The sequence below is a fragment of the Seriola aureovittata genome, chromosome 21, assembly GCF_021018895.1.
Source record: "Seriola aureovittata isolate HTS-2021-v1 ecotype China chromosome 21, ASM2101889v1, whole genome shotgun sequence".
Taxonomy (NCBI): domain Eukaryota; kingdom Metazoa; phylum Chordata; class Actinopteri; order Carangiformes; family Carangidae; genus Seriola; species Seriola aureovittata.
In genome coordinates, this window is record NC_079384.1 from 20,081,465 (window position 1) to 20,093,982 (window position 12,518).

The 12,518-nt window shown below is 40.0% G+C and overlaps 1 protein-coding gene across 1 annotated transcript; it reads right to left on the reverse strand.

Annotated features, from left to right (window-relative positions):
* Positions 1–457: 457 nt before the first annotated feature.
* Positions 458–6,003, reverse strand: LOC130161855 (transmembrane protein 100-like). Its single transcript, XM_056365178.1, has 2 exons — positions 5,831–6,003; positions 458–2,634 (listed from the first exon to the last, which is right to left on the reverse strand). Exon 2 carries the CDS (start codon positions 2,589–2,591, stop codon positions 2,118–2,120), a length of 474 nt encoding a protein of 157 aa, XP_056221153.1. The 5' UTR covers positions 2,592–2,634; positions 5,831–6,003; the 3' UTR covers positions 458–2,117.
* Between the last annotated feature and the right edge of the window lie 6,515 nt (positions 6,004–12,518).

Consider the following 12,518-nt stretch of genomic DNA (forward strand, 5'->3'; position numbering starts at 1 on the left):
GGGGTGCAGGGTCTCAGTATTGAGTTTGGTTCCACTTCCTGTGAGGATGATTTTTTCCACCCTCGCAGGGCTCTCCCTCTTTTTCCATTCTCTGTTCATGTCTCTCATCCCCACCCCATCCCCACTCCCCCCCCCCTTCCTCCTACATTCCCAGGATGCTGCACTTTGGTGGAGATAAAGTTAGCACTGCAAAAGTGACAACACGTTGTAACCATTACCCGTCACCACCTCCTCCTCCAAATGATGCAACCCCAAACCCCAGCCTGCTCCCACACAGCCCACCCCTCCACCCCACCCCCACCTCCCTCCCCACCCCAGTATAATATCTGGTCGTGTGTCTGTGGGATGCTAGGCAACATAAACAAAACTAAATATAACAGCCGAGCTGCTTCAACTTTCCAGTCTGTCCTCAATCTGCTCCACAGAGAAAATCCTCAGTGAGGAAATTAACAAGACGTCAGGAAATTTTCACTTTATTAAAACTTACATGTCTGTTGACACAGAATAAATAAGACTGAGCTGTCAGAGAGAAACTCTCAGCTCCACAATTACACTTACATCTACATGTGAGCTCATTAATATGGTGGAATACATGACATTTGGTTATTTATCACCACATTGGATCATAGTGCACTAGTTTAAACATACAAAGTGGCATGCATATCAGAGAATACTCCTGTCTGTGACCTCACAGATTCATTCTCCAGGTCGTGTCTTCAAATTTAATTTCATGATGATAAGTCACAGAATGTTTAAATCCAATATTTCCTCTCCACAGATTCAATATGGCTGAATCACAGAGTAAAATGTACAGAGGTCACAGACGGGGACAATCAGAGACGAGACAACCTGATGATTGTTTCATCTCAGGAAGAGAAATGTCAGCAACAAAGTACCTTTACATGTCTTTTATAGCTTATTAGCAGCATTTAGTTACAGATACTGAACATCATCATCAGGGAGCTCTGAGGGGCTACAGGAAACCATCTCCTATATCAAAGCATGGTATTGATTCATTCATTAATAATTTAGTCCAAAATGTCATATGGCAGGAATAACAAAATTAAAATCCATGCAAACAGATGAATAAATTGAGCATTTACAGTTCTGACAGGGACCTCTGACCTTCAGAATAAAAGCAGTGGAGGTGTTATAAAGTTAATCTAATGCGGTTTGCTTTTCATATCCACTGAATGAAAGCACAGACAGATAATTAATGTCAGAAAAACAGGAAACTAAAATGTGTGGTGCACATAATAGCACAAACATCAGGTGTTCAGGTATTTCTTGCATCATAGATTTAGTTAAAATTTAATTAAATTTATTCTTTTGGCATTTAAAGCTCTTAAAACTGAACTGTATTTTACAATGACTAAAACAGTGACTCAGTTGTTATCGATCTACAGAATATGAGATTGGCTCATTTTGACACTGATTATTCGTCTGTGGGTTCTTATAGCTGCTATGACAATTAAATCATTTAAAATATGTTTTTAAAAGGAATTCTAATTCACAGTTTTTATTCTCATTCAAAATATCCCGTAAACCAAATGCTCAGTTTAGTAATTTCTCCGATTTCCATGGCAATATTTTTTCCACCATATGACCCCTGAGGGCGTCTGTAGAAAACTCTAACCGTCAGTTCCCAGAGTTCTTCAAATGTTGTGTCCAAAACTCCAAAACAGAAACAGGAAGAAGCAGAAACCAGAGAATGTTTGGCAAGTGACGTAAACGATTGATCGATTATCAGAGTTGTTGGCGATTCATTGATTATTAAACTCATTGTCTCAGGACTTTAGCTTTGTAACAGAAAGTTTAGCCGTTGTCCATCGTCCAGCTCTTCCATTGTGATGGAGTTATTTTCTGGATCCTCCTGCAAGCTGACATGTGTCTAGAGAGTCATGCTTTACTCTGAGCACCACAGCCTCCCATCGCTAAGGAGAGTTAGATCACCTCAGGTGGAGTCCAAGGTCCATCTCTTTACAGTGTGTAAACCTGATGGCACTGGATTTGCAAAGTCGACCAGTTCATGAAAGTCTGGTGCGTTCAGGTTCACGTCTTCCTGAAGTTCGTCATCTTGACTGTACAGATCTAACAGCTGTTTCTTTGGACAAGGATCAGGCCACACAGTATCCCTGACTGGCCATGAGCGCTGTCTGACTCTCCCTCCGTTTGTCCTTCTTCTTCCTCAATCGAAACCTCCAGCAGACGGCGCTGGAGCTCAGCAGTCCCAGTCCAGCAGACAGCAGCACCAGTCCCAGCACCGAGATGGTGGACCCATGAGAGTTGAAGGTGTACGCCACCGCCGTGACCACAATGCCGGCAATGAGGACCACCACGCCAAACGGAACGGTGCAGCGGTAGCAGGACATCTCGGCACCGCCGGTGGCCGCGGTCAGCTGGACCTCATTGATGTGCGGGACGTGCGTTGTCAAGACAACGCTGTGGTCCTTGCTGGCCTTGTCCCTGTTCAGCTTCTCAGCAGAGATCAACGTCGGCACGTTCATGGCACTCCGGGGGATCCTGGGACCACCTTTGCTGTGGAGGTCGTCCGGCATGGTGATCTTACTGGCAAGGAACAGGTGAGCCATGTTGATACTGATGTCAGCAGTCAGCCAATCACAGAACAGCTAGCTGAAAACAGACAATGAGAGGGAGGTTATGGCTTCTGTTTCTCTGACCTTAATGAAGAGCTCAGAATATCATCACGCACAGCTACAGCGGCCTGTTCTGGACATAAACAGGGGTCTTATTGTCACATTAACCCAATTAGAACATATATCTACTACTAAGTTCCACAGGAAGAGTGGAACCGCGTCATTTCCAACTCTACTTCTATTCTACGTGGATATTGTGTCAACATTGCATAGATATATTCCTAGAATACTAATACGATTATGAAAACAAGATAATGGAGATAAAATGATTATTGTGCCGCATTCTGTTTCGCAATAAATTTCATCCCCCCTACAAAAACCATCCCCCCCATCCACTTCCTGGTTACGTTTCGGCGTACGTTAGCAACATACATAGGAGTGCGTCATCATGAGCAGTTTGCTGGTTCAGGGACTTTCTATATATAATCAGGAGAGACCACGCCTTGTTTAGCTGCCATCCCACGCTCAGATATCTTAAACTTATATCATCTATAACCCAAAAAATGACATAGATGAAACGCTTGTTGTTTTGAAATCGTTTTCTTTATTTTATGTTTTTGTTTTTTTTAGTGCTTGATATTAGCTTTACTATCAACAAGCTGCTGCCAGGGTTGATGTGTTGTAGTTGATCTTATTTATTTTGGTCCAATTTATTCATTATATATTTAATTGTATATATTTAGATATTATCTATTAATAATTATTTCATTTATTTATTTATTTTCTTTAATTATTATTTTAGGTTGTTTTTCCAGTGAGTTGTATTTAAAGTTCAAGAAAGTTCACCATTAAAAACCGTTAAAAACATTTACAAAACAAAGTTTCATTTAAAAGTGCATTAAATATATCAATGAGTAATCATGTTAAATAATTGTGATCTCAATATTGATCAAAATAATCCTGATTATGATTTTTGCCATAATTGAGCAGCCTTACTGTATTTTCTGATACTTGCATTTGAACAAACAAACAAATCATATGATCAGATCTGCCAAAAAACTATATGATTGTTATTTTATGACAGAAGAATATAGTTCACTAAACTTGTTAAATCATGTATCTTAAGAAACTAAGGAGACTATGAGACGATATAGGAGAAGAATATTTATATTTTTTTTTTCTGAATATTCATGTAAAATAAAAGAGGACGTGGGAATGCCTCTGTGTTCAGCTGCTGTTAATCAAACTTTGATATGAAACAGATGGAAGGAATTGTTTCATTTACAGACAGACCAATGACTGCAGATCCGAGAACAGGGTGGTGTCTCATTAAGTAGACTCAAATAAAAAACCTGGCCTAAATAAAAGTCCAGACACAGTTTTACACAATCTACTGTGTCCATCTTCACTTCATCATTTATGTGGCTTCATTCCAGGTGATGCAACATCGATGTAGTGATTCGTTCCTGAGTTAGTGAAAATGAGTCAACCTTAACTCGTCTGGTAGTGAGGGAGGAGGGCAGAGAGATGACTTCAAAATATCACCTTTAATGAAGGTGCAGCAAATCAAATGAAGGTCAATAAGATTCAGAGTTCAGGAAGAGTTTAAAAGCTGCTGCTGTAAAACACAGTTCATCCTTTAGTCAATCAGCCGTGAGGAAATCAAGACTGTGAATGGGTAAAAAAAAAAGACCAGCATTAATTTCATCCCTGTTTTCAGCTGTAAAGGCAAAATATCATCTGTACTCACATGTTAACACTATGTTTTTCTGTGTAACATTGTTTATGTAGGTCTGCACAAATTTTATGTAGATTAAGTCAAATCATTTTTCCAGATTCACACACTTGGTTTTTTAAATTCTTTCTGAACCTTTCACATGATCCTGTGAACACTCATATTCTCTGTTTCTGTGTGAAAACTTTTTAAGTGACAAAAAGTTTTAGGTTCTGACAAATATCAAACTCGGTCATTAAGAAACAAAGTCTGTTAAAAAGCTTTAAAATGTCTCCCCTTAAATCTCTGTGGAGTTTAGTTACTGAGCACCTTAAATAATTAACCAATTAAGTAAGAAGTTCATACCTGAGCAAAAAAAAAAACCTCCCCTAGGTTTTTTAGGTTAAAATTATAATTACTGTTTATTTCCTGTAATATTCTCCTAAAAACAAGCTGCAGTTCAAATATCAGTCAAAGATGACGGAAACTAAACGTGACTGTTTTATTTGTAATATTTTAATTTGTTACACGACCATTATTGTGAAAAGACTGATAATCACTGGTCGCCTCCTGTAACGTTTAGATTGATATAAATGTGTATGAATGTAGGAAATTACATAGAGGTTTTGGTTGTTGTGGAGACGGACATCTGAGTCGCCTCGACCACTGCGCATTCAGTGGTGGAAGAAGAACTCAGATTATTTATATATTATTGATTAATGATAGTAAAAGTATCAGCAGCAGAGTTTCAGTTTACAGGTCAAAGTTCTGCGGTCAAAATAAATATATACAAAAGTATTATTATAATGCAGAATAACACCCTTTAAATGGTTATAATGTGAATTACGTTATATGATGATGATGATGATGATTATTATTATTATTATATATGCATTAACATTACTATTGATTTGCTGTTGTAGTTGTTGAGTTGGAGCTAATTTGAACAGTTTTATACACAGTTTATTTCCAAAAGAACAAGAAGATAAACTTATATTTTGTAAGTAAAACCTTCATCTACAAAGTAACCAGTGACCAGAGCCGTTACATTGATCGACTTTATTGTCCACCTTAGTGGAAATTCATCTTCGGCTTCTCCCAAAGAAAGTACAATAGAAGATACATACAATTCACATGACAAAAACACGCCTTTAAAAACAGAAGATAGTGTAAATGAGCAGGTAGCAGCTAAAGGTGCTGGAGTAAAAAGTACAATATTATAAGTATAATATAATCAGTACAATACAATAAGTAGTACCTCGAAATGATACTCCTGCGCAGTTACTTGTACTTAGTTACATCTCACCTCAGTCTGAAAATAAAACTTTATGGAGGTTTTAGGGGATGTGTCACTGCTCTGAGATCAACAGAATATGTGAATAGAGAGAGAAAACACACACACACACACACACACACACACACACACAGAACTGGTTTAACTGCTGCGTGACCGTCATTGCTGCAGGTTGATAAGTGTGAGTGATGCAGCTGCAGGTTAAAGACAAATAAAAGCACTCACTGTTGAACGGTGCAGATCTCCATTCCTCTCAGGGTTCAGTTATTCCTCCGACCACAGAGCTGAAGTCTCAGTCATGTTGTTTCCCCTCAGTGTCTCAGAGGCTCCACAGGTTTCCCTCTCTCTCTCTCTCTCTCTCTCTCTCTCTGTCTCCTCCTGGCTCGTCACTCCGCATCGTCCTGACTGCAGGAATAAATGGGGGAATATGGCTATCAATAGAAAAACGGGGGACCTCCCCTCACCCCCCCCCCCCTCCCATCCATACCACCTCCTACTGGACCAACAGGAAAAGTTTTAACTCCTTCCTCACTTCAGCTGGTACCCTGTCCGCCTGTCCTGCTCCGTCTCACCACCAGACATTCACATCTACATTGATTAATGACCAACTTCATTCAAACTAATTAATGGAGGAGGAAATAGATCAGTACTTTCCCAGAACACCTCAACCAACCCCTTGAATTTTGACAGGTACATTTATTTTTTTTCCCCGTCATTTATTTTGACATTAAACTTTTGTTGGACACAATCCCCCAGAGCTGTAATTCAGACATCTTTAAAAGAATGACACAGACAACTCCAGCATCCAGATGTCCTTTTATATTCTGTTAATGAATATCTCAACATTGTCTCTGACATGTTGCGTCCTGAATGTGAGGCAGAGAACTGTGTTCTGTGTTACCACTTTACAATAAGACTACCCTTATAAATGATTTATGAATGGCGTATAACTAGTTTATTAGATTAATAAAGCATTTGTAAGTTGTTATAACACATTAGATAAAAAGGGAACAGTGACCTGTTGCTTGCCAAATAGTGATCCCACACATCTGCAACAGATGATGCTTTATTTTAGGTTTAATCAGAGTAACGTCACATGTCGAGCCTCATTTACATCATGTGCATGAACTTAATCTCAAGGGGCTGCTTTGGGAAAGAAATGTGTGTAGAAATGTGTGTGTTTGTAGAAATGATTGTAGACAACACTCTCGACTAAGACTGATTGTTGTCAGTTATGTAACATCAGTCTGTTCTTTTACTGCAGCCCAAACCCTGCAGAGGTTAATCCTCTAACACACGCATTCATCATTATTACATCATCACTCATTATTGCAACTCTAACAAATACAGTCTTAGGTTGAGCCCATTTTAGACAGTATGAGGGTGTAAAATAAATCTCTGTGTCTCTTGTGGTCCACATTCTCTGGTCTTCCTTAATCCAACTGTCAAGACCTCATATTTTAGTTTGTATATTTGAAATGTTTTTTGTAAGATACTGATGCAGAACGGATCATTTAAGATGCAGTTAAGTTTCTAAGAAAAATAAAAAAAATCTTGTTTATTTAGTCTTGTAATGGAGACGGCATGTTTACGCCACGTTATACAGAAATGTGCAGGTTGAAATATGAAACTTCATTGCCTCCGCTCCAGTACTCCGGTATTACTGCCATAAAACTGAAACTTTACATCTGAAAACGGTTGTGATGGAGTCACATTTCCTCTGCCAGAATCCTCCTGCTGTTCCCTGGGAAGCCTCCACCCTGCAGCTTGAAAACCCAGTCCGCCCCAGACCTGCAAAACTTTTAACATCTGGGAGGAATCAGCTGGGAGACACTGTGGAGGCTTGTTTATTGTCCTGACCCTGATGCTGTCCTCTGAGGTTCTGAGCGGCTCCGGTTTCACGTCGACGGTGGTCCAAGAGCGAGAGTGTTTCTGGGGAGGGACTGATGACAAAGAAAAAAAAAAACAGCTGTGAGCATCATGTTGAGACGAAGTTCCTCCTTTAAAACACTAAAACTCATCACACAACACTCAGGTGACTCGATGTTGCAGTTGTATATATATATATATATATATATATATATATATATATATATACTGAAGTCTGGTTTGTGTTCAGGGTCTTTGTTCTCCAGCAGATCCAGCGTCAGTGTTTTTGCAGGATAAACTTATTGCTCATCACAACGTATTGGTGAAGCCATGAGCCAATCCCTAAAAATCCATATAATTTAGATAATAGATGTTTAGTTCAAATAAAAAATGTCATTAACAGTAGCTGGTAAGTTGGTAGTCAACAATCCAATATTAAGATGAAATTGGAAACGTAAATCAGTAACATAAACTTTAGCTGCTACATTTGACCTTCACAAATCTAATGTCAATGGAAAATGCCAGTGACAGTTACATTACCTGCCAAGTAGTAAGTTAAAATGAAAGAAGTATGAGAATATGAGGATTCTAAAATGAATGAATGTGACAAATTGTCAGCTGCTAACTTTGTCCATTAAACTTTTAACATCTAATTAAGATTAAATAATATCAGTAACATTAGCTAATGGCCATCACAAATAATAGAATTAGTTGCTGCCATTGATGACCACGTTACCCAGATATGGCCATCACAAATTTTATGAAATGAGAGGAAAATCAAAGTTAACTGTCCTGTTCGTCAACAAAGATATGATGTAATATCTTCTAATGCACATTTCTATTAAGAAAACTGGAATGGAAAAAGTGTTGGAGCTGAGAACTGTATCTTTAGCCGTCAGTCGTTATTCACAGACATAAACGACGGGACCCGGTGATCAGCTGATTGCTGAGCGTCCTCTCTCAGAGGCAAAGCAGGATGGAGAGTCATGTTGTCGTAGCTTTCGTTCGTAAAAGGAGCTTTATTGTAAAGTGTAAAACACCTCATCATTTATTAATTAGTTACTATAAGGCTCCTTTTACCAGTTATAAATGGTAGTTCGTCATTAGTCAGATTAATAAGTAGTAAGCATTAACTTAATCTTGCCAAATAGTGAGCCTGCATTAATGTGTTAAAACTGTGTTATAACTTGTTTATAATTGTTTATTTATGAGTTATAAAGTGTTAATAATCGAATTAATAACCTCATTATAAACCATTTATAAATCCTTTATAAGGGTCGTCTTATGTAATTAACATTAATGGAAATTTTGTACAGATTAAACCAACCAGATATAATGTGATGTAATGTTTTATGAACTAATGAGCTTTAGAGGAGCTGGTAAGTGAAGACAGATGCAGGCTAGCTGTTTCCCCCTGCTTCCAGTCTTTATGCTAAGCTAAGCTAACCAGCTGCTGGCATGGGTTAACATGGAGAGATAAAGATGAGTTTTCAGATTAATGAGCTTTAATGTGAATTAAATCTCCACCCTGTCGCTCCCGCAGAGTTCAGCTGGACACGTCTGGCCTTATTTTAAAACCCTGAGCAGACTTTGCTTTTGCAGATGATCCTCTGAGGGGTCGATGCGGGCCAACAGGGCCCGCGGTGAGTCCTTTCATCTGGAGTGAGGGGTCACCGCAGCGGGGCCTGAGAGAGAGGATGGGGCCTCAAAACACCGTGACCTGGAGAGGACTGGAGAAACTCAGGAGCAGCTAGTCAGTGCAGACACAAGCGTTTCCCTTGTGAAGATGACTGTAAATATCTGCACCAGGAGTTTGTTTTATCTAATTTACATTCATGGTTTCAACAGCCACTGGAGTGAAATTGGTTTAATTTCCCAGCGGCTCTATGTGCTCACTTCACATTATTTCCCCAAAGGAGGATCTGCAGCGGTTCTCTCTAAACTAATCAGGCGAAAATGAGATGTTTAATGAATGCATGGAGAATCATCTTCCTTCCTGGCCCATTACTCGGCTGTCCAGGGACGGAGGACGAGTGCTAAATCACTTCCTTCCCGGATCCATTTCTGGGTTAGGGATGATGTGAGTTATTTGCTTTGGATCCTTCTCTCTGGAGACGTCCTCCCTGCTTCCTCTGGACGGCAGATGGTTACAGACTGTGAGGTTAGCAGCTATTAGAAGCTCATGACTGTTTGTTCTGCTTCCTGTGAAATACAGGTGTGTTCAAACGAGCCACAGTCCGGCTCCAGCTCAGTCGTCTCACACGCTGCTCATTTGCTTTGGCAGCGGAAAAGTTGACTTTGCATCTTTGTAGCTTCACACAGCCCTGTTACTAAAAAAAAAAAAAAAGTGTGTGGTCATAGCAGCAGCCCCACGAGGCTTCTACAGAGCTGATGAAAAAAGAAGAAAATAACTTTTGTTTCCACTGATGGGGTAAAAAATGTAAAAGCTTTTCCTGAGGGTGGAGCCGCAGAAACGTTTATGTTGTTACTAAAATTAAATCGGTAAAGAATAACCATGTTTTTATGCTTGTGTGCTGGAAACAGTTAGAGTCCGTCCATCTCAGCAACGCCTCGACAGAGCTTCTTCAAATTTGGCAAAAACATTCACTTGGACTCAAGGATGAACTGATTAGATTTTGGCGACTAAAGGTCAAAGGTCAAGGTCATGGTGACCTCACAAAACACTTTTTAGCCATTACTCAAGACTTCACACCAATTATCACAAGATTTCACACAAATGGTTCATATTTTCTCTGACTTTGGATAAACTGGGACGTAATGAAACCAGTCTGAGTGGAGGAGGCAGACAACCACGAGGAGGTGAAACATAAAGAGATGGTTTCTAAACTCGCTCTGGAAAATTAAAAACACCAAAGTCAAAAAGCACAAGTGAACAAACAGTGTGCAGCCAGAAAGAGAGAGGAGGGGACGTGACAGAGGGATCCAGGATGTGTGACTGTCAGCGTGATCATCATTTGGTATTATTGGGATCAGAGGAAACTGAGGATGTTATTAAAGAGAGAAAGAGTGACAGGATGGCAGATCAAATAAAGAGGGGGCAGGTCACAGGTGCTCGATGAAAGGTCCTGATGATGTGACAAATTCAGAGACACGTGACTGAAATAAAATCTTAGAAATCTGAGAATTAAACCAAAAGTATTTAAACTACTAAAACATGTTTGTCTCAACAGACTAAATCTGGTGAAAATCTTTGTTTTTTATCAACTTATAAATTGAAAATAGATAATTTAGTAGGGCTGCAAATGGAGAGAAATGTCAGGGAAACTTCAGAGTAAAAGAAAGAGGACAGGATGAAAGAGGAGAGACAAACAGGTGACGAGAGGAAGGAAGAGAAAGTCTCAGAGAGGAGGATGGGGATAAAGAGGGAGTGAGTGTGAAGAGAAAAAGAGGGAGCTCCAGGTTTGGACAGGGGGAGGAAGCGTTCCCATAATTCACTGTTTCATGTGGGATTACCTCACGTCCTGCCGCTCAGCCTCAACACGCCGGCCGCGGCCCTGGAGAGCCGACAGGAAGGGCTTCCAGTTCAGAGGTCAGCAGGTCACAGAAAACACCGGAGAAACCTTCTGAAATCCATCTTCTATCTGTGCGGACAGGTCACTCTGAATACTACAGTTCCCATGAGCCTCAGCGGCAACCGGAGCAGAGAATCCAGCCACAGAATGGGACAAAACTGCTGCTTTTCTGCAGAGCTGACAGTTGTACTCTGACCTGTTGATGCAGGTTTACATATACATGTAAAGATCTCTTTCATTCTCATTTATCTGTCAAATATTTTTTTCAGTAAATAAATTAATTGATGAAATCACTCATTACAAGTTCTCCGTGTGACGTCTCCAGGTTCTGTTTCCTGTCTGATCAAGAGTCCAGAACCCAAAGATTTTCGGTTCACTGTGATATAAACACCAAGCAGCTTTTAAACACCTCCCTGTTTATCCAGAGTCATAGAAAATATCAACCATTTGTGTGAAATTTTCTAATCATTGCTGTGTGAAGTCTTGAGTTATGGCTAAAAACTGTTTTGTAAAGTCAAGCTGACCTTGACCTTTGACCTTTGACCACCAAAATCTAGTCCCTCTGTCCTTAAATCCAAGTGGGGGAACAAAATTACAGAAAATCCTCACTTTTTAGCAAATAACTGTTATTAGTGATTGATATTTCCTCTAGATCTACTAAGTGACTGATTGTTTTGGCTTCTGATTGGATGTTTCTTGCAGCAATGCTCTCTGGGACTTCTATTTTTAAGGTTTATACATCATATCACGCAATCATGACTTGATTCCAGCAGTGTTTATTCAGATTTTTTAAAAAACTAATACATTTAGTAAGAGCAAAATAACAGACCACACCAACAGATCACATGAACACAGTGTTCGACTGAATGATGAAATCCAGTCTGATCAGGCTGGTCCAGGTTTAGTCCATGAATGTGAGGACAGTCACTCTGATGATGAGAAGGAAGCTGCAGAAGACAGACCTGGTTTAATGAAGACCCTCCACAGCTCCTCACTTCATCATCACCATCATCACCTGTCTCTTCACTGAATTATGTGGCACAAACTGACCTGCTTCAAAAGTGGAGCGTCAGCCAGATGTTTCCTGCTGTATGTGCAGCAGCTGGCCGGCAGACTAAAAGCTGCTGTTTGTGTATCACATGGGGATTTGAGGTATTAGACTAAAGTCAACAGGGGAGGAAAGAGACTGAGTTCACTTCAGCGCTTCTGCTGCTTCACTCAGTGTCACCTCTGTCCAACAGCTGGAGTTTTTATATTCAGCATGAGAAACACAAAGACTTCTGTCAGGCCAGGCTGGATTACCAAGACCCCTCCGCCCTCAGAGGCCCCAAGAGCCCCAGGTTCATTTGAGGAATCGTTCATTTGTTGGGAAACATGCAGCTACATACAATATCGACTGAAGCTGAGATACAGGATCTTTAACCAGTCGCTAGATCCTGTCGTGAAGAATCAGCCTGTGTCAAAAATCAGTTTTACACACAGAGATGAACATGGCTGTGATCTTATATAGA

Bases quoted from the DNA above. Each gene is read 5' to 3' on its own strand.
- LOC130161855 (XM_056365178.1), bottom strand. From the start codon at position 2,591: ATGGCTCACCTGTTCCTTGCCAGTAAGATCACCATGCCGGACGACCTC.